The 24,512-nt window shown below is 56.0% G+C and overlaps 1 protein-coding gene across 1 annotated transcript in view; it reads right to left on the bottom strand.

Annotated features, from left to right (window-relative positions):
- Positions 1-24,512, bottom strand: part of LOC140385688 (unconventional myosin-X-like) — a 706,039-nt gene that overhangs the window by 474,253 nt on the left and 207,274 nt on the right. The window contains exons 2-3 of the mRNA XM_072468099.1: positions 12,043-12,141; positions 8,306-8,464 (exon numbers count right to left, since the gene is read on the bottom strand). Coding sequence (XP_072324200.1) covers positions 8,306-8,464; positions 12,043-12,141 — 258 coding nt within the window. The remainder of the gene's footprint in view (positions 1-8,305; positions 8,465-12,042; positions 12,142-24,512) is intronic.

Raw genomic sequence — 24,512 nt, 5'->3', positions numbered from 1 at the left:
AAGATCAAAAGTTGCAGCAGGATCTTGATCAGCGGGGTAGTGGGCCGGGAAATGGCAAATGGAGTTCAATACAGGTAAGATAAATCAAGGTAGGACTTTCACGGTGAATGGTCGGACCATCGGGAGCATCGTGGAACAGAGGGGCCTTGGAGTTCAGGTGCACGGTTCTCTAAAGGTGGAGGCACAGGTAGATGGGGCAGTGAAGAAGGCTTTTGGCCTGCTGGCCTTCATCAGACAGGGCATTGAGTTTAGAAGTTGGGAGGTTAAGCTGCAGTTGTACAGGACGTTGGTGGGGCTGCACCGGGAGTATTGTGGTCACTTTTGGTCGCCTTGCTGTAGGAAAGATTATTAAACTGGAGCGAGTGCAGAAGAGATTTACAAGGATGTTGCCGGGAAAGGGACTGAGTTACAGGGAGAGATTGGACAGGCTGGGACTTTTTTCTTTGGAGGGTAGGAGACTGAGGGGTGATCTTATAGAGGTGGATAAGATCATGCGAGGCACGGATAGGGTGGATGCGCTCAGTCTTTTTCCCAGGGTTGGGGAATCGAGAACCAAAGGGCACAGGTTTAAGTTAAGAGGGGAAAGAATGAATGGGAACCTGAGGAGCAACGTTTTTACACAGAGGGTGGGACGTGTGTGGAATGAGCTGCCGGAGGAAGTGGTTGAGGCTGGGACACTGACAACATTTAAAAGATATTTGGACACTTCTGGTGGCGGCTATGGAGGAGTAAGTCGCACATTTGGTGGCTCGCGATCCGGTCGGACTTTTGGACCTTTCCCGCGGACTTTTTCCAGTTTTAAACAGCAAATTCGAAGGCTGAGGAATTGGGCACCGTTTCCACGCATCGGCGTCTGGACAAAAGGGCAAGAAGACAACGAAAGGGCAGAAACAAGAAGTCAGTCACAAGCTGTGTTGAAGCTGCAACGGAGACGGTATGGCCGAGGGCCGGACCCCTGGGGGGGGGGCAGCGCAGCGACAACGGGAGACGGTATGGCCGAGGACCGGACCCCTGGGGGGGGGGGCAGCGCAGCGACCAACGGGAGACGGTATGGCCGAGGACCGGATCCCTGGGGGGGGGGGGGGGCAGCGCAGCGACCAACGGGAGACGGTATGGCCGAGGGCCGGACCCCTGGGGGGGGGGCAGCGCAGCGACCAACGGGAGACGGTATGGCCGAGGGCCGGACCCCTGGGGGGGGGGGCAGCGCAGCGACCAACGGGAGACGGTATGGCCGAGGGCCGGACCCCTGGGGGGGGGGGGGGGGGGGCAGCGACAACGGGAGACGGTATGGCCGAGGACCGGACCCCTGGGGGGGGCAGCGCAGCGACACCGGACCCGGTGATGCAGACCATTCAGAATGGCTTCGCCAGACAGAAGCGGGAATGTTTGGACCCGATTAAAGAATCAATTGATTGGCTAGAGAGCAGACTGGACGCCCAGGACCGGGCGATTCAGAAGGTGGAGAAGGCGCTGCTGGAACAAGAGGAGCATCAAACAGCGGTGGGGCTGGAGGTGGGGATGCTTCGGGATCAGCAGAAAAGGCTCCGGAGAAGGTGGAGGACTTTGAGAACCGGTCCCACGGACAGAATTTAAGAATTGTCGGGCTCCCGGAGGGAGCTGATGCTGGGCCAAGCGCACGCGGAGCTGTAAGTGGGATAACAGCATCCTGCGGGTGTACCAGGACCTGAGCGTGGAGGTGGCGAGGAACAGGGCAGGTGAAGTTCGGTCTGCTGTATCCGGCGCGACTTGGGGTTACGCACGAGGAGGGGGGGGGGGGGGGGGGGGATCCATGGAGATTTAGGCAGCCCTGGGCCAAGGAATTTTCTTTTTACTCCCACGTACACAAGGTGTACTCCCGGATAGATTTCTTTGTCGTAGGTCGGGCCCTATTGGTGTGGGTGGTGGACACGGGGTACTCGGCGATTACGATCTCGGACCATGCTCCGCACTGGGTGGGCCTGCAGGTTAGTATGGATAGCAAGCAGCGCCCGCAATGGAGGTTGGATGTAGGGCTATTGGCGGACAAAGCAGTGTGCGAGAGGCTGAGGAAGTGCATGCTGAACTACCCGCAGGTAAACGATACGGGGGAGGTCTCAGCAGCGGTGGTCTGGGAAGCGCTGAAGGCAGTGGTGAGAGGAGAGCTGATCTCGATCCGGGCTCACAGGGACAGGACGGATAGGGCAGAGACGGACCGACTGGTAAAAGAGGTTGTACGAGTTGATAGGAGGTATGCGGGGGCTCCAGAGGCAGGGTTTTTAAGGGAACGCCGGAGGCTACAGGCGGAATTGGTTTGTTAACCACAGGGAGGGCAGTGGACATCTCAGAAAGGTGAAGGGGGCGATTTACGAGCACAGGGAGGAAGGCCAGCAGGATGCTTGCACAGCAGCTCAGAAAGAGGGAGGCAGCTAGAGCTATAGGGAAAGTTATTGATGGGGATGGGAACTTAGTTGGGGTCTCGGCGAGGGTGAGCAAGGCCTTTCAGGATTTTTACAACGGGTTGTACAGGTCGGAACCCCCTGGGGATGAGGCACTTTTTGGACGGGCTGACTTTCCCGAAGGTGGATGGGGAGCTGGTGGAAGGGCTGGGGGCCCCATTCGGGCTGGAGGAGATAGTGGAGGGTCTGAAGCCATACAGTCGGGCAAGGCCCCGGGACCGATGAGTACCCAGCAGAGTTCAATAAAATGTTTTCTGGAATATTGGGGCCGGTGGTGAAGGTCTTTAACGAGGCCAAGGAAAGAGTGGCTCTGCCCCAGACGATGTCACAGGCCATGATCTCACTCATTCTGAAAAGGGACAAGGACCCGAGCTGTGTGGGTCTTATAGGCCGATTTCCTTCCTGAACGTAGATGCCTAAACTTCTGGCCAAAATTTTGTTCTCCAGGATTGAGGACTGTGTACCGGACGTTATAGTGGAGGCTCAGACTGGGTTCGTTAAGGGTAAGCAGCTGGTGGTCTATGTAAGAAGGCTGCTAAATGGGATCATGATGCCCCCGGAGGGTAGGGAAGTTGAGGTGGTGGTCGCGATGGACGAGGAAAAAGCCTCTGACCGGGTCGAGTGGGATTACTGAGGGAGAAGGGGCTTTGTTGACGGGTTAGGCAAGTGTACGGACAAACAGGACGATTTCGGACTATTTCAGACTGCACCGAGGGACGAGACAGGGATGTCTCCTCTCCCCACTGCTGTTTGCCCTGGCGATAGAGCCGCTGGCTTTAGGGAATTCGGCCGGGTTTCGGGGTATAAGCGAGGGGTCAGGACAGGTGACTGGGGAACTGCCGTTCAGAGTGGTAGGGGACAGTTTCAGGTACCTGGGTATCCAAGTGGCGAGGGATTGGGACCAGCTACATAAACTGAACTTGGCCGGTTGGTGAATCAGATGAGGAGGATTTCCGGAGATGGGATGCGCTCCTGTTGTCTCTGGCGGGCAGAGTTCAATCGGTAAAAATGACGGTCCTCCCGAGATTCCTATTCATTTTCCAATGCCTCCCCATCTTCATCCCAAATGGGATCAGCTCCGATGGGCGTTTTGGTTGGCATGATCAGCTGGAGGGCTCGGCTCTTTTCTGGGCCCAGGGGAGTTTCTCACAGATTTGGCCCAAATTCAAGAAATTGGGCGGCCAATTTGTAAGGGTTCCCCAATCACTAAGTGAGTTTCTGAGACCCCACTAACCCCACCCATGGACAATGTCACCCCCCCCAGGACACACCCCAAGTTAGGACATCCTGCTAACCTTGGGGTCCCCACTCTTCAGGCCACCCCCCCATCCACTTACAGGCCCTACCCTTCCAGACACCCTCCCGTCACCCCCCCCCCCCAACCCCCAGAGGCCCCTACTTACCTGCCCTGCACTGCCCCACCCTTCAATGCTCCCCCCCCCCCACCCCCCCCCCCCCCGCCCCCACTGTCTTATCATGCGCCTGGCCTCCTTGGGCCCTGACCTTGGCCAGTAGATCACACCCACAGTCAGGCCAGTGGGAAGGACACACTATTCCGTCTACCAAGATGCGTGTACACCGTGTACCAAGAGAGGACCTGGTCAAGCTCCGGGGCAGGATTTAATGGAGCAAAGAACGGTTTGGAATGCTGTATCCGCCAGACTACGGCTCACATTCCGGGGCAGCGGATATTACATTGACTCCCCGGAGGAGGCTAATGAATTTATTGGGAAGAATGAGCTCAGGAAACAATAATGAGAGACAACTAAACAAACGCAGACTTTATCCAGGGGAAGGGGTAACTGAGGGTCGTGGAGGAGGGGGAGGGGAGAATTAGACAGGGAGGTTCAAATGGAAATCCGGTTCTGGGGAGGAGGGAGCTGCTAGACCAGTGAACAAACTGGTGAACGGAGGATAGGGAGGGGCCATGGGGCACCTCCTGGGAGGGAGGGGGGTAAAAGGGGCAACAGGCAAGGGAACCGGGAGTGCAAGTCAGGAGGGGCAGGCAAGGGGAGAAAGGGAAGGAGGGATTACATGGGTAGAAGGGCTCTGGGGGGCGTTGTCGGATAGGAAGAGGGAGGGAGGGGAGGGGAGAGTGCTGGTTACAATAGGTCACATGTGGAGATGACTAGAGAGAGGAAGATGACAGCGGCCATCTTGGATGGACAATGTGAAACCCCAGTGTGCAGGGGAACCTCGACGAGCTAAGTAAGGCTGACCCCACAGGAGGGGGGGGGGGGCGAGGGGGGGGGCGGGGACAGAAACCCCTCATCAGAACAGTAACTTGGAACGTGGGGAGTCAATGGGCCATGAAAAGATCCAGAGTCTTCGCCCATCCCCAAAACCTGAGGGTGGACGGACTCTTCCGATGAGATCCCCTCTCATTCTTCTAAACTCCAGTGAGTACAAGCCCAGTCCATCCAGTCTTTCCCCGTCTGTCAGTCCTGCCATCCCGGGAATCAGTCTGGTGAACCTTCGCTGGACACCCTCAACAGCAAGAATGTCCTTCCTCAATCTAGGAGACCAAACGTGCACACAATACTCAAGGTGTGGCCTCACCAAGGCCCTGTATCACTGCAGCAACACATCCCTACTCCGATACTCCGATCCTCTCGCTGTGAAGGCCAGCGTGCCATTAGCTTTCCTCACTGCCTGCTGTACCCGCACGCCAACCTTCAGCGACTGTCCCACCATCACACCCAGGTCTCGTTACACTGCCCCTTTTCCTAAACCGTCACCATTCAGATAATCTGCCTTCCTGTTTTGAAATGAAATGAAAATGAAAATGAAATGAAAATCGCTTATTGTCACAAGTAGGCTTCAATTGAAGTTACTGTGAAAAGCCCCTAGTCGCCACATTCCAGCGCCTGTTCGGGGAGGCTGGTACGGGAATTGAACCGTGCTGCTGGCCTGCCTTGGTCTGCTTTCAAAGCCAGAGATTTAGCCCTGTGCTAAACAGCCCGTTTTGCCACCAAAGTGGCTAACGTCACATTGACCCACATTATATTGCATTTGCCAAGTGTTTGCCCACTCAGCCAGCCTGTCCAAGTCACCCTGCAGCCTCTCTGCATCCTCCTCACAGCGCACACTGCCACCCAGCTTAGTGTCGTCTGCAAATTTGGAGATATTGCGATTCCCTCGTCCAAATTATTAATGTATATTGTGAAGAGCTGGGGTCCCAGCACTGAACCCTGCGGTACCCCACTGGTCACTGCCTGCCTCTCTGAAAAGGACCCGTTTATTCCCACTCTCTGCTTCCTGTCTGCCACCCAGTTCTCTGTCCACGTCGATACGTTACCCCCAATATCATGAGCTTTAATTTTGCTCACTAATCTCTTGTGTGCGACCTTGTCAAAAGTCTTTTGTATGTCCAGACACACAACATCCACTGGTTCACCCTTGTCCACTCTGCTGGTCACATCCTCAAAGAATTCCAGAAGATTTGTTAAACATGATTTCCCTGCAGTGAATCCATGCTGACTGGGACCAATCCTGTCCCCACTTTCCAAATGCTCAGTTGAAAATGAAAAATGAAAATCGCTTATTGTCACAAGTCGGCTTCAAATGAAGTTACTGTGAAAAGCCCCTCGTCGCCACATTCCGCCGCCTGTTCGGGGAGCCATGGTTGAGCCGCCTTCCCCATCTTACTCCCGTACCGGCCTCCCCGAACAGGCGCCGGAATGCGGCGACTAGGGGCTTTTCACAGTAACTTCATTTGAAGCCTACTTGTGACAATAAGCGATTTTCATTTCATTTTTTTCATTTCATTATTTTGCGCCAGTCGGGGAGGTACAATTGTTGAAGTTCATCCAAGAGTTCTTTAAATATTTGCCAGTGCCTATCCACCGTCAACTCCTTAACTATCCTTTGCCAGCTTATCCTAGACAATGCTCGTCTCATACCATCAAAGTTAGCTTTCTTTAAATTCAGGGCCATAGTCTCAGACGTAACTGTGTAACTCTCTGTATCAAGGAAGAATTCAGAATTATATAATTATATAATCTTCATTGTCACAAGTAGGTTTACATAAATGTGAGGTGATGCATTTTGGCAGATCGAATCAGGCCAGGACCTACTCAGTTAATGGTATGGCGTTGGGGAGAGTTATAGAACAAAGAGATCTAGGAGTACAGGTTCAAAGCTCCTTGAAGGTGGAGTCGCAGGTGGACAGGGTGGTGAAGAAGGCATTCGGCATGCTTGGTTTCATTGGTCAGAACATTGAATACAGGAGTTGGGACGTCTTGTTGAAGTTGTACAAGACATTGGTACGGCCACACTTGGAATACTGTGTGCAGTTCTGGTCACCCTATTATAGAAAGGATATTATTAAACTAGAAAGAGTGCAGAAAAGATTTACTAGGATGTTACCGGGACTTGATGGTTTGAGTTATAAGGAGAGGCTGGATAGACTGGGACTTTTTTCCCTGGAGGGTAGGAGGCTTAGGGGTGATCTTATAGAGGTCTATAAAATAATGAGGGGCATAGATAAGGTAGATAGTCAACATCTTTTCCCAAAGGTAGGGGAGTCTAAAACTAGAGGGCATAGGTTTAAGGTGAGAGGGGAGAGATTCAGAAGGGCCCAGAGGGGCAATTTCTTCACTCAGAGGGTAGTGAGTGTCTGGAATGGGCTGCCAGAGGTAGTAGTAGAGGCGGGTACAATTGTGTCTTTTAAAAAGCATTTAGATAGTTACATGGGTAAGATGGGTATAGAGGGTTATGGGCCAAGTGCGGGCAACTGGGACTAGCTTAATGGTTAAAAACTGGGCGGCATGGACTGGTTGGGCCGAAGGGCCTGTTTCCATGCTGTAAACTTCTATGATTCTATGATTCTATGATTAACACTGCAATGAAGTTACTGTGAAAATCCCCTAGTCGCCACATTCCGGCGCCTGTTCGGGTACACTGAGGGAGAATTCAGAATGTCCAATCCACCTAACAGCGCGTCTTTCTGGACTTGTGGGAGGAAACCGGAGCACCCGGAGGAAACCCACGCAGACACGGGGAGAACGTGCAGACTCCACACAGACAGCGACCCAAGCCGGGAATCGAACCTGGGACCCTGTTGCTGTGAAGCAACAATGCTAATCACTGTGCTACCGTGCTGCATATTATGGTCACTCTTCCCTAAAGGATCTCGCACCACAACATTGCTAATTAACCCTCTCTCATTGCACAATACCCAGTCGAGGGTGGCCTGCTCTCCAATTGGTTCATCGACATATTGATTGAGAAAACCATCCCGTATACATTCCAGGAAATCCTCCTCCAATCGCATTGCTACCAGTTTGATTTACCAATCAATATGCAGATTGAAGTCACTATAATAACTGCTGTATCCTTACTGCACACATCTCTAATTTCCTGTTTGATGCCAGACCCAACCTCACAGTTACTGTTTGGTGGTCAGTACACAACTCCCACTGACATTCTTTGCCCTTTGGTGTTCCTCAGCTTCACCCAGACAGATTCCACATCGTCCAGGCTAATGTCCTTCCTCACTATTGCGTTAAAAAGTCGTGGACGAGCTCCCTGTCCGATTTTACGTACTACACCTGCAAATATCATTTAGATCTGAAACATTTCTGTCTCTCTCCCCCCCAGATGCCACCAGAGTTTATCAAACATTTTCTGTTTTTATTCCTGGAAGTACACCTGGTGTGGTCTGTAAACCCCCCCCCCCCCCCCCCCCCCCCCCCACCCCCCCCGGGTCTCGATGGAGCTGTGCTGATGGGGTGAATGGCCTCTCGGTATTGTGGAGGGACAGCTCTGGGTGACTGATGACAAGGGGTTGGTCAGGACGTCTCTCCTTCCAAACACAGCCCCTCAGCAGGATAAGGGGAATTGGGTGGGGGAGGAGAAGAATGGCGTACGTAGATCTTATCCTGTCTGTATCGCAGGAAGAGATTGTAGAGAATTGCAGCTTCATGTAGATCCGCCAGATTGGACATATCATCCACCCCGTCAATGCTGCTTTGGTGCATTGGATGAACAGTCTCCCTGGAGAGAGCAGCCTCCTCAAAGGATAGCACCTAGAGAGAAAAGAGAAGAGAGTGAGAGGGAGATGGACAGAGAGAGAGAAATGGAGAATGGAAAGAAAGAGAGACACAGGGAGATACAGATAGAGAGATGGAGAGAAAGAGAGAGAGAGAGAGAGAAACAGGTGGAGAAAAAGAGAGAGGTAGAGCCAGGTGGACAGAGAGATGGAGAGAAAGAGCGAGGGCGAGGCAGAGAGACAGATGTACAGACAGAGAGAGTAGCAGAGAGATAGAGATAGAGAGAGAGAGACGGAGAGAGAGAGAGTCAGATGGAGAGAGAGATGGAGAGAAAGAGAGAGGATGAGGCAGAGAGACAGATAGAGACAGATGCACAGACAGGGAGAGAGAGGAGCAGAGCGATAGAGGGAGAGAGAGAGAGAGGCTGAGAGAGAGAGAGAGAAAGAGAGACAGATGGAGAGAAGAGAGGGTCAGAGAGACAGAGAGAGAGATGGACAGAGAGGGTGAGAAAGGACAATATTAACACATTACTGCCCCGAATGTGGCAATAATCAGGCTCAATAAGACAAACGTTAATCACCCCCAATCAGCTGACAATCTGTGAGGGTCGGTGAGGGTCGGTGAGGGTCAGTGAGGGTCGGTGAGGGTCAGTGAGGGTCGGTGAGGGTCAGTGAGGGTCGGTGAGGGTCGGTGAGGGTCTGTGAGGGTCAGTGAGGATCGAGACGGTGGCCGCGGCTTTCTGGCCGCGATGCCCATTGTGGGCCGGGCGCTGAGCCAATGGTGGAGCATCTAAACCCCCGGGGCCGGAGCGGAGCGGTCACCCCACCCCCCAGGGCCGGAGCGGAGCGGTCACCCCCCCCCCCCGGGGCCGGAGCGGAGCGGTCACCCCCCCCCCAGGGCCGGAGTGGAGCGGTCACCCCCCCGGGGCCGGAGCGGAGCGGTCACCCCCCCCAGGGCCGGAGCGGAGCGGTCACCCCCCCCCCAGGGCCGGAGCGGAGCGGTCACCCCCCCCCCGGGGCCGGAGCGGAGCGGTCACCCCCCCCCGGGCCCGGAGTGGAGCGGTCACCCCCCCGGGGCTGGAGCAGGGCAGTCAACCCCCCCCCGGGGCCGGAGCGGAGCGGTCAACCCCTCCAGCGCCGGAGCGGTCACCCCACCCGGGGCCGGAGCGGTCAAACTCACCCTACCAGAGCCGGAGTTGTCACCCCCCGGGGCCGGAACGGTCACCCCCCCGGGCCGGAGCGGTCACCCTCCCCCGGGGCCGGAGTGGTCACCCCCCGGGGCCGGAGCGGTCACCCTCCCCCGGGGCCAGAGTGGTCACCCCCCCCGGGCCGGAGCGGTCACCCTCTCCCGGGGCCAGAGTGGTCACCCCCGGGGCCGGAGCGGAGCGGTCACCCCCCCCCCAGGGCCGGAGCGGAGCGGTCACCCCCCCGGGGCCGGAGCAGAGCGGTCACCCCCCCCCGGGGCCAGAGCGGAGCGGTCACCCCCCCCCCCCGGAGCCGGAGCGGTCACCCCCCTGGGGCCGGAGCGGTCACCCCCTCCTGGGGCCAGATCGGTCAGCCCCCCCAGGGCCAGAGCGGAGCGGTCACCCCCCCCGGAGCCGGAGCGGTCACCCCCCCCGGGGCCGGAGCGTAGCGATCACCTACCCCGGAGTGGTCACCCCCCCCCCCCCCGTGGCCGGAGCGGTCATCCTCCCTGGGGCCGGAGCGGTCACCCCCTCCCGGGGCCGGAGCGTAGCGATCACCTACCCCGGAGTGGTCACCCCCCCGGGCCGGAGCGGTCACCCTCTCCCGGGGCCAGAGTGGTCACCCTCCCCCGGGGCCGGAGCGGTCATCCCCCCCGGGGCCGGAGCGGTCATCCCCCCCGGGGCCGGAGCGGTCATCCTCCCCGGGCCGGAGCAGTCATCCCCCCCGGGGCCGGAGCGGTCATCCTCCCCGGGCCGGAGCGGTCATCCCCCCCGGGGCCGGAGCGGTCATCCCCCCCGGGGCCGGAGCGGTCATCCTCCCCGGGCCGGAGCGGTCATCCCCCCCGGGGCCGGAGCGGTCATCCCCCCGGGGCCGGAGCGGTCATCCTCCCCGGGCCGGAGCGGTCAACCACCCGGGGCCGGAGAGGAGCGGTCACCCCCCCTCTGGGCCGGAGCGGAGCGATCACCCCCCGGGGGCAGATCGGTCACCCCCACGGGGCCGGAGCGGAGCGTTCATGACCCCCGGGGCCGGACCCTGAACATTGTAAATCATACAGGGGTAACAGGGAGACTGGGGGATAACAAGGAGACTGGGGGTAACAGGGAGACTGGGGGTAACAGGGAGACTGGGGGGGTAACAGGGGAGACTGGTGGGTAACGGGGAGACTGGGGGGTAACAGGGGAGACTGGTGGGTAACGGGGAGACTGGGGGGTAACAGGGAGACTGGGGGGTAACAGGGATACTGGGGGGTAACAGGGTAGACTGGGGGGTAACAGGGGAGACTGGGGGTAACAGGGAGACTGGGGGATAACAAGGAGACTGGGGGTAACAGGGAGACTGGGGGGGTAACAGGGGAGACTGGTGGGTAACGGGGAGACTGGGGGGTAACAGGGGAGACTGGTGGGTAACGGGGAGACTGGGGGGTAACAGGGAGACTGGGGGGTAACAGGGATACTGGGGGGTAACAGGGTAGACTGGGGGGTAACAGGGGAGACTGGGGGTAACAGGGAGACTGGGGGATAACAAGGAGACTGGGTGTAACAGGGAGACTGGGGGGTAACGAGGAGACTGGGGGGTAACAGGGAGACTGGGGGTAACAAGGAGACTGGGGGGTAACAGGGGAGACTGGTGGGTAACGGGGAGACTGGGGGGTAACAGGGAGACTGGGGGGTAACAGGGAGACTGGGGGGTAACAGGGTAGACTGGGGGGTAACAGGGGAGACTGGGTGTAACAGGGGAAACTGGGGGTAACAGGGAGACTGGGGGGTAACGGGGAGACTGGGGGGTGACAGGGAGACTGGGGGTAACAGGGAGACTGGGGGGTAACAGGGAGACTGGGGGGTAACAGGGGAGTCTGGGGGGTAACGGGGAAGGTGGGGGTAACGGGGAGACTGGGGGGTAATGGGGAAACTGGGGGAGTAACAGGGAGACTGGGGGTAATGGGGAGACTGGGGGGTAACAGGGAGACTGGGGGTAATGGGGAGACTGGGGGTAATGGGGAGACTGGGGGTAATGGGGAGACTGGGGGGTAATGGGGAGACTGGGGGTAATGGGGAGACTGGGGGGTAATGGGGAGACTGGGGGGTAATGGGGAGACTGGGGGTAATGGGGAGACTGGGGGGTAACAGGGAGACTGGGGGGTAACAGGGGAGACTGGGGGTAATGGGGAGACTGGGGGTAATGGGGAGACTGGGGGTAATGGGGAGACTGGGGGGTAATGGGGAGACTGGGGGTAATGGGGAGACTGGGGGTAATGGGGAGACTGGGGGTAATGGGGAGACTGGGGGTAATGGGGAGACTGGGGGGTAACAGGGAGACTGGGGGGTAACAGGGAGACTGGGGGGTAACAGGGGAATCTGGGGGGGTAATGGGGAGACTGGGGGGTAATGGGGAGACTGGGGGGTAACAGGGAGACTGATTCGGAATTCTCACCTCTTCATACTCAGACGTGAATTGGAAAATCCCGTTGGAGGCACCTCTCAAACGGCCTGGGAGCAGTTGGTCTTTGACTCGAATCCAAACTGGGGAACCCTGAACACAGAGCATCCAAATTAATCGGAGAGACACAGAGAGAGTGTTTACCGTCAATTCACTGTGAGACCGCGAGAACGAGCAAACATTAGGCTTTATTAACCATGAACTGGCCTGCCAGCGTCGGCCACCCACAGGAGGCCGGTCTATATATGGCCCCGGTGAGGGTGGAGCCAGAGGCGGAGCCCACCGGGGTTCCAGTACAGTACCTGGAAGTAGCTCGTATCACCACTTCCAGGTCATAGGTCACAATAGGTCACATCATTAGACAGGCAGCTCATGCATTATGGTGAATTCATTTACCACATTCACCCCCTGTTAAAAAAATCAAGTCCAGCGGGGGCGATGTGGGGTCATTACATATTCAGTCTGCCTGGAGGCCGGATCATTATCTTCGACCTCCTCAGCTCTGGCGGTGCGGCGGGCACGGTTGTTGCAGGTGGTGACTCCAGGGGCGCTGTGTCTGGAGCTTGAGCCTCAGTCCGGCGTGCCGGGGACGGTTGGGGTGTGGGGGTAGGCAGGGGGGTGGTGGATGGCGGCAGTGCCGGCACGGGGCAATACAGGAGACCCAGGGAGGCGTCAGGGGCGCTGGGGGTGCGGTAGGCAGCGGGGAGGGGGGCGCGTTGCCAGGGGAACCAGCTGGCGCCAGGTCTCGTAGGGAGACCGTGACTTTCCGTCCGTCCTGGTGCGCGATGTAGGCGTACTGGGGGTTAGAATGCAGCAGCTGGACCCTCTCGACCAGGGGGTCGGTCTTATGGCTCCTCATGTGCCTCCGGAGAGGGTCAGGTCCCGGAGTTGTCAGCCAAGGTGGAAGCGAGACCCCGGAGATAGACTTCCAGGGGAAGACAATCAAACGGTCGTGGGGTCTCGTTCATGGCTGTGCAGAGGAGTGATCTAATGTAGTGGAGGGCGTCGGGCAGGACCTCCTGCCAGCGGGGGGTCAGGAGACTTCTAGACCGGAGGGCAAGGAGGACGTACTTCCATACCGTCGCCTTCTCCCTCTCCACCTGCCCGTTTCCCTGCGGGTTACAGCTCGTAGTCCCGCTCGAGGCGATGCCCTTACTGAGCAGGTACTGACGTAGCTCATCGCTCATGAACGATGTACCCCGGTCGCTGTGGACGTAGGCAGGGAAACCGAACAGGGTGAAGATGCTGTGCAGTGCCTTTATCACAGTGGCCGAGGTCATGTCGGGGCCGGGGACTGTGAAGGGGAAGCGGGAGTACTCATTGACGACGGTTAGAAAGTATACATTGCGGTTGGTGGAGGGGAGGGGCCATTTAAAGTCAATACTGAGGCGCTGAAAGGGCCGGGAGACCTTTACCAGGCGGGCCTTGTCTGGCCGGTAGAAGTGCGGTTTGCGCTCCACGCAGACCTGGCAGTCCCTGGTCATGGCCTTGACCTCCTCGGTGGAGAAGGGCAGGTTGAGGGCCTTAATAAAGTGGGTAAGCCGGGTGACCCCCCAGGTGACAGAGGTCATCGAGGATAGCCCAAAGTCGGTCATCTAGCGCGCTGGCGCATGTGCCGCGGGACAGGGCACCTGGGGGCTCATTGAGCTTCCCAGGACGATACTTGATGTCGTAATTGTAGGTGGAGAGCCTCCACCTCAGGATTTTGTCATTTTTTATTTTGCCCCGTTGTGCTCTGTCGAACATGAAGGTGACCGACCGCTGGTCGGTGACGAGGGTGAACCTCCTACCGGCGAGGTAGTGCCTCCAGTGCCGCACGGCTTCCACTATGGCTTGTGCTTCCTTCTCGACCGAGGAGTGTCGGATTTCGGAAGCGTGGAGGGTTCTAGAGAAGAATGCTACTGGCCTGCCCGCCTGGTTGAGTGTGGCAGCCAGTGCGACGTCTGACGCATCGCTCGCTACCTGGAAAGGGACAGACTCGTCCACCGTGTGCATTGCGGCCTTGGTGATGTCGGCCTTGATGCGGCTGAAGGCCGAGCGGGCCTCAGCTGTCAGGGGAAATGTGGTGGTTTGAATAAGTGGGCGGGCTTTGTCCACATAGTTGGGGACCCACTGGGCGTAGTAGGAGTGTGGTAAACCACTGTACACCTGTATTAGGTGATGTACGGTAGGACCTGTACTACAGGTTCGCCGGTAGTCCCTGCCTGCTGGCTCCGCCCAGGAGGCGGGGTATAAATATGCGTGTCCTCCAACTAGCAGCCATTTCGCCAGCTGCTGTGGGAGGCCACACATCTGAAAGCAATAAAGCCTCAGTTGGATTCAACTATCGTCTTTGTCCAATTGATTGTGCCTCAATTTATTGCTGTCAGTTTCTAAGGATGGACCTCCGTATCAAACCGAATCGCCTGCAGCTGGATCCGCACTCAAGCGACGCTAGAAAGGACTTCCAGCACTGGCTGGCTTGCTTCGAAGCGTATATCAACGCGGCACCGACCCCTGTTCCGGAGGCTCAGAAGATTCAGATTTTATATCCCAGACTGAGCTCCAAAGTCGTTCCGTTAATCCAGGACGCTCCGAACTACGCTGAAGCCAGGACTCGACTCAAGGACAACTACGCACAGAAAACGAACACGCTCTTCGCCAGGCACGCACGCGCCACTCGCTCTCAACTCCCTGGTGAGTCCATAGAAGACTTCTGGCGGGCCCTAATCCCACTAGTCCGGGACTGTGACTGTCAGGCCGTTACGGCCACGGAACACTCAGACCTCCTTATGCGGGACGCTTTTGTGACTGGAATTGGGTCAGATCTCATCCGCCAGCGACCTCAGTTTAAAAGGTTGCGGCGTGGGTGAGGTAAGTACTGATTAACCACTTCCCTACCTTGCAGGTCAGCTGGTAGTTTCGGGAGATCAGTTTCGGGAGCAGGCCTATTGGCTGACTGTAAATCAGGAAGGATACAAAAGGTGTGGCTGAAGTGCCTTTAGAAACAGAGTGCTGGAGGCAAACAGAGTGTATCTGAGTTTGGGTAAGGCTGAGTGCTGGAGGCAAACAGAGTGTATCTGAGTTTGGGTCAGGCTGAGTGCTGGAGGCAAACAGAGTGTATCTGAGTTCGGGTAAGGCTGAGTGAGGGTAAGAGGGGAGTGAAGGCTGTGTTTGTTTTTTTTGGAGTTTGGTGTTTGGGGTTGAGTTTCCCCCCCCCCCCCCCAAAAAAAAATCTAATTAATTAAGTAAATTAATTAACTAGTTAAGGGAATTTGGTGCTCATCTTAAGGAGGTGCAGAGAAGCAGACCTGTGAGGGAGTCTCGGGAGCAATTACATCACAGCCAGCAGGTAAGTGATTGGCTTGTGACTGGTAAGTGATTTCTCTCTCTTTGACTTTCTCTTAGCTGTGTAGTGTAGTTCAAATTTAACTTCAGGTTTAAGTCATGGCAGGAGAGCTCAGACCCGTGTCATGCTCCTCTTGTGAGATGTGGCAAGTCAGGGACCCTTCTGGTGTCCTTGACTCCTTCATCTGCAAGAAGTGTGTCCAACTGCAGCTCCTGTTAGACCGCTTGACGGCTCTGGAGCTGCGGATGGACTCACTTTGGAGCATCCGCGATGCTGAGGAGGTTGTGGATAGCACATTCAGTGAGTTGGTCACACCGCAGATTAAAATTACTGAGGCAGATAGGGAATGGGTGACCAACAGACAGAGGAAGAGTAGGAAGGCAGTGCAGGGATCCCCTGCGGTCATCTCCCTCCAAAACAGATTTACCGTTTTGGAAACTGTTGGGGGAGATGGCTCACCAGGGGAAGGTGGCAGCAGCCAGGTTCATGGCACCGTGGCTGGCTCTGCTGCACAGAAGGGCGGGAAAAAGAGTGGCAGAGCTATAGTGATAGGGGATTCAATTGTAAGGGGAATAGACAGGCGTTTCTGCGGACGCAAACGAGAATCCAGGTTGGTATGTTGCCTCCCTGGTGCAAGGGTCAAGGATGTCTCGGAGCGGCTGCAGGGCATTCTGGAGGGGGAGGGTGAACAGCCAGCTGTCGTGGTGCATATAGGCACCAACGATATAGGTAAAAAAACGGGATGAGGTCCTACAAGCTGAATTTAGGGAGTTAGGAGTTAAACTAAAAAGTAGGACCTCAAAGGTAGTAATCTCAGGATTGCTACCAGTGCCACGTGATAGTCAGAGTAGGAATGACAGGATAGCTAGGATGAATACGTGGCTTGAGAGATGGTGCAAGAGGGAGGGTTTCAAATTCCTGGGACATTGGGACCGGTTCTGGGGGAGGTGGGACCTGTACAAATCGGACGGTCTGCATCTGGGTGGGACCGGAACCAATGTTCTCGGGGGGGTGTTTGCTAGTGCAGTTGGGGAGGGTTTAAACTAATGTGGCAGGGGGATGGGAACCGATGTAGGAAGTCAGTGGGGACAGAAACAAAAGGCAGGAAGGGAGAGTGTGTAAAGCATGACCAGAGAAAGCAGGGCAGAGAGCAAGGAAGGTCTACATTAAACTGCATTTATTTCAATGCAAGGGGCCTGACGGGCAAAGCGGATGAACTCAGGGCATGGACGGGCACATGGGACTGGGATATTATAGCCATGACTGAAACATGGCTAAGGGAGGGGCAGGACTGGCAGCTCAATGTTCCGGGGTACAGATGCTATAGAAAGGATAGAACAGGAGGTAAGAGAGGAGGGGGAGTGGCGTTTTTCATTAGGGAGAACATCACGGCAGTACTTAGAGGGGATATATCCGAGGGTTCGCCCACTGAGTCTATATGGGTGGAACTGAAAAATAAGAAGGGAGAGATCACCTTGGTAGGACTGTACTACAGGCCCCCAAATAGTCAGCGGGAAATTGAGGAGCAAATATGTAAGGAGATTACAGATAGCTGCAAGAATAATAGGGTGGTAGTAGTAGGGGACTTTAACTTTCCCAACATTGACTGGGACAGCCATAGCATTAGGGGCTTGGATGGAGGGAAATTTGTTGAGTGTATTCAGGAGGAATTTCTCATTCAGTATGTGGATGGACCGACTAGAGAGGGGGCAAAACTTGACCTCGTCTTGGGAAATAAGGAAGGGCAAGTGAGAGAAGTGCTAGTGAGGGATCACTTTAGGACAAGTGACCATAACTCCATTAGTTTTAAGATGGCTATGGAGAATGATAGGTCTGGCTCAAGAGTTAAAATTCTTAATTGGGGCAAGGCCAATTTTGATGGTATCAGACAGGAACTTTCAGAGGTAGATTGGGGGAGACTATTGGCAGGCAAAGGGACGGCTGGTAAATGGGAGGCTTTTAAAAATGTGTTAACCAGGGTGCAGGGTAAGCACATTCCCTTTCGAGTGAAGGGCAAGGCTGGTAGAAGTAGGGAACCCTGGATGACTCGAGATATTGAGACTCTGGTCAAAAAGAAGAAGGAGGCATATGACGTACATAAACAACTGGGATCAAGTGGATCCTTTGAAGAGTATAGAGATTGTCGAAATAGAGTTAAGAGGGAAATCAGGAGGGCAAAAAGGGGACATGAAATTGCTTTGGCAAATAATGCAAGGGAGAATCCAAAGAGATTCTACAGATACATAAAGGGGAAAAGAGTAACTAGGGACAGAGTAGGACCTCTTAAGGATCAACAAGGACATCTATGTGCAGAGCCACAAGAGTTGGGTGAGATCCTGAATGAATATTTCTCATCGGTATTCACGGTGAAGAAAGGCATGGATGTTAGGAAACTAAGGGAAATAAATAGTGATGTCTTGAGAAGTGTGCATATTACAGAGGAGGAGGTGCTGGAAGTCTTAAAGCGCATCAAGGTAGATAAATCCCCGGGACCTGATGAAATGTATCCCAGGATGTTGTGGGAGGCTAGGGAGGAAATTGCGGGTCCCCTAACAGAGATATTTGAATCATCGGCAGCCACAGGTGAGGTGCCTGAAGATTGGAGAGTAGCGAATGTTGTGCCCTTGTTTAAGAAGGGCAGCAGGGAAAAGCCTGGGAACTACAGACCGGTGAGCCTAACGTCTGTAGTAGGTAAGTTGCTAGAAGGTATTCTGAGAGACAGGATCTACAAGCATTTAGAGAGGCAAGGACTGATTCGGGGCAGTCAGCATGGCTTTGTGCGTGGAAAATCATGTCTCACAAATTTGATAGAGTTTTTTGAGGGGGTGACCAAGAAGGTAGATGAGGGCAGTGCAGTAGACGTTGTCTACATGGACTTTAGCAAAGCCTTTGACAAGGTACCGCATGGTAGGTTGTTGCAGAAGGTTAAAGCTCACGGGATCCAGGGTGAGGTTGCCAATTGGATTCAAAATTGGCTGGACGACAGAAGGCAGAGGGTGGTTGTAGAAGGTTGTTTTTCAAACTGGAGGCCTGTGACCAGTGGTGTGCCTCAGGGATCGGTGCTGGGTCCACTGTTATTTGTGATTTATATTAATGATTTGGATGAGAATTTAGGAGGCATGGTTAGTAAGTTTGCAGATGACACCAAGATTGGTGGCACAGTGGATAGTGAAGAAGGTTATCTAGGATTGCAACGGGATCTTGATCAATTAGGCCAGTGGGCCGACGAATGGCAGATGGAGTTTAATTTAGATAAATGTGAGGTGATGCATTTTGGCAGATCGAATCAGGCCAGGACCTACTCAGTTAATGGTATGGCATTGGGGAGAGTTATAGAACAAAGAGATCTAGGAGTACAGGTTCATAGCTCCTTGAAGGTGGAGTCGCAGGTGGACAGGGTGGTGAAGAAGGCATTCGGCATGCTTGGTTTCATTGGTCAGAACATTGAATACAGGAGTTGGGACGTCTTGTTGAAGTTGTACAAGACATTGGTACGGCCACACTTGGAATACTGTGTGCAGTTCTGGTCACCCTATTATAGAAAGGATATTATTAAACTAGAAAGAGTGCAGAAAAGATTTACTAGGATGTTACCGGGACTTGATGGTTTGAGTTATAAGGAGAGGCTGGATAGACTGGGACTTTTTTCCCTGGAGTGTAGGAGGCTTAGGGGTGATCTTATAGAGGTCTATAAAATAATGAGGGGCATAGATAAGGTAGATAGTCAACATCTTTTCCCAAAGGTAGGGGAGTCTAAAACTAGAGGGCATAGGTTTAAGGTGAGAGGGGAGAGATTCAGAAGGGCCCAGAGGGGCAATTTCTTCACTCAGAGGGTAGTGAGTGTCTGGAATGGGCTGCCAGAGGTAGTAGTAGAGGCGGGTACAATTGTGTCTTTTAAAAAGCATTTAGATAGTTACATGGGTAAGATGGGTATAGAGGGTTATGGGCCAAGTGCGGGCAACTGGGACTAGCTTAATGGTTAACAACTGGGTGGCATGGACTGGTTGGGCCGAAGGGCCTGTTTCCATGCTGTAAACTTCTATGATTCTATGACTCCTAGAAGGGGCCACGCGCGACCTCGCAGAGACTAAAACGCTAGCGCTCTCCATGACGGTCGCCCTACGCAACATCCAGTCCTACACCCCCAGCCGCGCAGCCCACCCCTCCTACGCTTCGTGGACCCCACAGACAGTCACCCCAGCGGGGGCGCTGCCCACCCAATACGCCTGCGCTACACACCAGCCAGCGAACCCCGGGACCCCGATGCTATTTTTGCGGCCAACAGAAGCACCCACACCAACGCTGCCCGTCCCGCGCCGCCCTTTGTAAAGCCTGCGGGAAGAAGGTCCACTTCGCCGTGGTGTGCCAGGCCCACTCAGTAGCCGCTATCGCCCCCACCCCCCTCAGTCACGGACAATGGGCGCCGCCATCCCGCCCCTCAGGCCACGTGCGGCCAGTGGGCGCCGCCATCTTCCCCTCCGCGCAACACGTGCATTTCATGGGCGCCGTCATCTTGTTCCATCCCCGCAACGTGCGTCCATGGGCGCCGCCATTTTGTAACCCTCAAGATCTTCGGGCGCCGCCATCTTGTTTCCCCCTCAGCACATGGGCACCACCAGCGTTCCAGGTCCCGGCTCACCAGCCGCCCCATTACCCGACGACCAACCAAGACTCGCCTCCATGTCAATCGACCAGATCGTCCGCATAACCTGACCAACGCATCCACCAGCGTGAAAGTCGACGGACACGTAACCTCCTGCCTGCTGGACTCCGGGAGCACCGAAAGCTTCATACACCCGGATACGGTAAGGCGCTGCTCCGTCATGATACACCCCGCCAACCAAAAAATCTCCCTGGCCTCCGGATCCCATTGCGCAGCGATCCGGGGGTACTGCACGGTCACGCTCACGGTCCAGGGCGTAGAATTCAGCGGCTTCCGCCTCTACATCCTCCCTAACCTCTGTGCTACACTAATCCTCGGCCTGGACTTCCAGTGTAACCTCCTGAGCCTAACTCTGAAATTCGGCGGGCCCTTACCACCCCTTACTGTGTGCGGCCTCGCGACCCTAAAGGTCGACCCACCTTCCCTCTTTGCCAATCTAACTCCAGATTGCAAACCCGTCGTCACCAGGAGCAGACGGTACAGCGCCCAGGATAAGACCTTCATCAGGTCCGAAGCCAGTGGCTGCTTAAGGAGGGTATTATCGAGGCCAGCAACAGCCCCTGGAGAGCCCAAGTGGTAGTGGTCAAAACTGGGGAGAAACACAGAATGGTCGTGGACTACAGCCAGACCATCAACCGGTACACGCAGCTCGACGCGTACCCCCTCCCACGCATATCTGACGTGGTCAACCAGATTGTGCAGTACTGGGTCTTCTCAACGGTAGACCTGAAATCCGCCTACCACCAGTTCCCCATCCGTAAATCAGACCGTCCATACACCGCCTTCGAGGAAGACGGCCGCCTGTACCACTTCCTCAGGGTTCCCTTCGGCGTCACAAACGGGGTCTCGGTCTTCCAAAGGGAGATGGGCCGAATGGTCGACCGGTACGGGCTGCGGGCCACCTTTCCGTACCTAGACAACGTCACCATCTGCGGCCATGATCAGCAGGACCACGACGCCAACCTTGCTAAATTTCTCCACACCGCTACTCTCCGAAACCTCACTTACAACAAGGGGAAGTGCGTGTTCAGCACAAACCGCTTTGCCATCCTCGGCTATGTGGTCCAGAACGGAGTTCTGGGGCCCGATCCTGACCGCATGCTCCCCCTCATGGAGCTCCCCCTCCCCCACTGCCCCAAGGCCCTCAAACGCTGCCTGGGGTTCTTTTCGTACTACGCTCAGTGGGTCCCAAACTATGCGGACAAGGCCCGCCCACTCATACAGTCCACCCAGTTTCCCCTGACGGCCGAGGCCCAACAGGCCTTCGCCCGGATCAGAGCTGATATCGCCAAGGCCACAATGCGCGCAGTAGACGAGACGCTTCCCTTCCAAGTAGAAAGCGATGCATCGGACGTCGCCCTTGCCGCTACCCTCAACCAGGCAGGCAGGCCCGTGGCATTCTTCTCCCGCACCCTTCATGCCTCAGAAATTCGGCATTCATCCATCGAAAAGGAGGCCCAAGCTATCGTTGAAGCTGTGCGGCATTGGAGGCATTACCTGGCCGGCAAGAGATTCAGTCTCCTCACTGACCAACGGTCGGTAGCCTTCATGTTCAATAACACACAGCGGGGCAAGATCAAAAACGATAAAATCTTGAGGTGGAGAATCGAGCTCTCCACCTATAATTACGAGATTATGTATCGCCCCGGCAAACTCAACAAGCCCCCAGACACCTTATCACGAGGTACATGTGCACAAGTAGACCGACTCCGGACCCTGCACGACAACCTTTGTCACCCAGGAGTCACACGGTTGTACCACTTCGTTAAGGCACAAAATCTGCCCTACTCCGTCGAGGAAGTAAGGACAATCACCAGGTCTGTGGGGAGTGCAAGCCGCACTTCTACCGGCCAGACCGTGTGTGCCTGGTGAAGGCCTCCCGCCCCTTTGAATGCCTCAGCGTGGATTTCAAAGGCCCCTCCCCTCCACCGACCATCACACATATTTTCTCAGTGTGGTCGACGAATACTCCAGATTCCCCTTTGCCATCCCATGCCCCGATATGACGTCTGTCACCGTCATTAAAGCCCTCAACACAATCTTCACTCTGTTCGGTTTCCCCGCCTACATCCACAGTGACAGGGATCCTCATTCATGAGCGATGAGCTGCGTCAGTTCCTGCTCAGCAGGGGTATCGCCTCCAGCAGAACGACCAGCTACAACGCCCGGGGAAACGGGCAGGTGGAGAGGGAGAACGGGACGGTTTGGAGGGCCGTCCAGCTGGCCCTACGGTCCATAAACCTCCCGGCCTCCCGCTGGCAGGAGGTCCTCCCTGATGCACTCCACTCCATTCGGTCACTGCTGTGCACGGCCACTAACGACACACCCCATGAACGTTTCTTTGCCTTCCCCAGGAAGTCCACATCCGGGACGTCGCTCCCGACTTGGCTCACAGATCCGGGAACCGTGCTTCTCCGTAAGCACGTCCGACTCCACAAGGCGGACCCGTTGGTGGAGAGGGTGCACTTGCTCCACGCAAACCCCCAGTCGCCTACGTGGCGTACCCCGACGGCCGCCAGGATACCGTCTCCCTCAGGGACCTGGCACCAGCAGGTTCCACCCCCACATCCCCTCCGCCCCCGGCGCCACCCTCCCCTCCCCCATCGCTCACAACAGCACCCCCTCCCAGGACCGTCCGTCCCCCCTCTGCCCATACCCGACGATGAAGAAGATTTCGGCACACTCCCGGAGTCACCATCGACCAGGTCAGCACCAACATCGCCGACACCACTGCGTCGCTCCCAGAGGAACATCAAGGCCCCGGACCGGCTAAACCTCTGGCCGGTCCACCGGACATCAAAGGACATTTGTTTGGTCAAATCTTGTAAATATTAACTCATTGTTGTATATAGTTATCCACCACCCCCGCCGGACTCAGGTTTTAACAGGGGGTGAATGTGGTAAACCACTGCTGCACCTGTATTAGGTGATGTACGGTAGGACCTGTACTACAGGTTCGCCAGTAGTCCCTGCCTGCTGGCTCCGCCCAGGAGGCGGGGTATAAATATGCGTGTCCTCCAGCCAGCAGCCATTTCGCCAGCTGCTGTGGGAGGCCACACATCTGATAGCAATAAAGCCTCAGTTGGATTCAACTATCGTCTTTGTCCAATTGATCGTGCCTCAAGGAGAACAGCCCCAGGCATCGTTTGAGGCTGTGAGGAGGGGGGAGTTCTGTGATGGGGCGCATACGGTCGGGGTCAGGCCCTAGGACTCCGTTCTCCACAACATAGCCGAGGATGGCCAGTTGGGTAGTGCGGAAAACGCACTTCTCTTTGTTGTACGTGAGGTTGAGGGATTGGGCGGCCTGGAGGAACCTCTGAAGGTTGGCGCGTGGTCCTGCTGATCATGGCCGCAGATGGTAACATTTTCCAAGTACGGGTATGTAGCCCGCAGCCCATACTGGTCCACCATTCGGTCCATTGTTCTCTGAAAGACCGAGACCCCGTTAATGACGCCGAAGGGAACTCTGAGGAAGTGGAAGAGTCGGCCGGCTGCTTCGAAGGCAGTGTAGTGGCGATCTTCCGGGCGGATCGGGAGCTGGTGGTAGGCCGACTTCAGATCGACCGTTGAGAACACACGGTACTGTGCGATCTGGTCGGCCATCTCCGCTCTGCGGGGGAGGGGCTACGTATCCAGTTGCGTGAACCGGTTAATGGTCTGGCTGTAGTCCACAACCATCCGATTCTTTTCCCCGGTCCGGACGACCACCACTTGCACTCTCCAGGGGCTGTTGCTGGCCTCGATGATCCCTTCACTCAACAGTCGCTGGACCTCCGACTGGATAAACGTCATGTCTTGGGAACTGTCCCGCCTGCTCCTGGTGGCGACGGGCTTACAGTCAGGAGTGAGGTTCGCAAAGAGCGAAGGTGGGGGGAGACCTTGAGGGTCGCGAGGCTGCATACCGTGAAGGGGGGCAAGGGTCCGCCGAACTGTAGGGTCAGGCTTCGGTGACTACGTTGGAAGTCTAATCCGAGCAGTAGGGCGAGGATCTGGGCGCAGAGGTGAGGGAGGACATACAGCTTAAAACGAGCGTACTCTGTGCCCTGCATCGCGAGATTGGCGATACAGTACCCCCGGATCTGGACCGAATGGGAACCGGAGGCAAGGGAGATTGTCTGGGATACGGGGTAGGTGTGGAGGGAGCAGCGCCTGACCGTGTCAGGGTGAACGAAGCTCTCCATACTCCCGGAGTCGAATAGACAGGGGGTCTCGTGCCCGTTGACCCGGACGACCATCATTTTTCAGGTGCTTTGGCTGTGACTGGTCGAGGGTGACTGCGCCGAGCTGCGGGTAGCCTGCGTGGTCGGCGGTATCACAAGATGGCGGCTCCCATGAGTTGCACGAGGCTGATGACGCGTCTGGAGGGGGTGTTCCGGGCAGGCACACAGCCACATTGCGGGGTCTGCGGGACTGCGAGTCCATGGGTCGGGCCTGGTGATTTCTGGGCTATAGGTCGGCCCAGGCAGACTCTGG

Source organism: Scyliorhinus torazame, chromosome 2, assembly GCF_047496885.1.
Source record: "Scyliorhinus torazame isolate Kashiwa2021f chromosome 2, sScyTor2.1, whole genome shotgun sequence".
Taxonomy (NCBI): Eukaryota; Metazoa; Chordata; class Chondrichthyes; order Carcharhiniformes; family Scyliorhinidae; genus Scyliorhinus; species Scyliorhinus torazame.
Note: the sequence above shows the minus strand (reverse complement) of the source record. Positions and strands in the feature narration are given on the sequence as shown.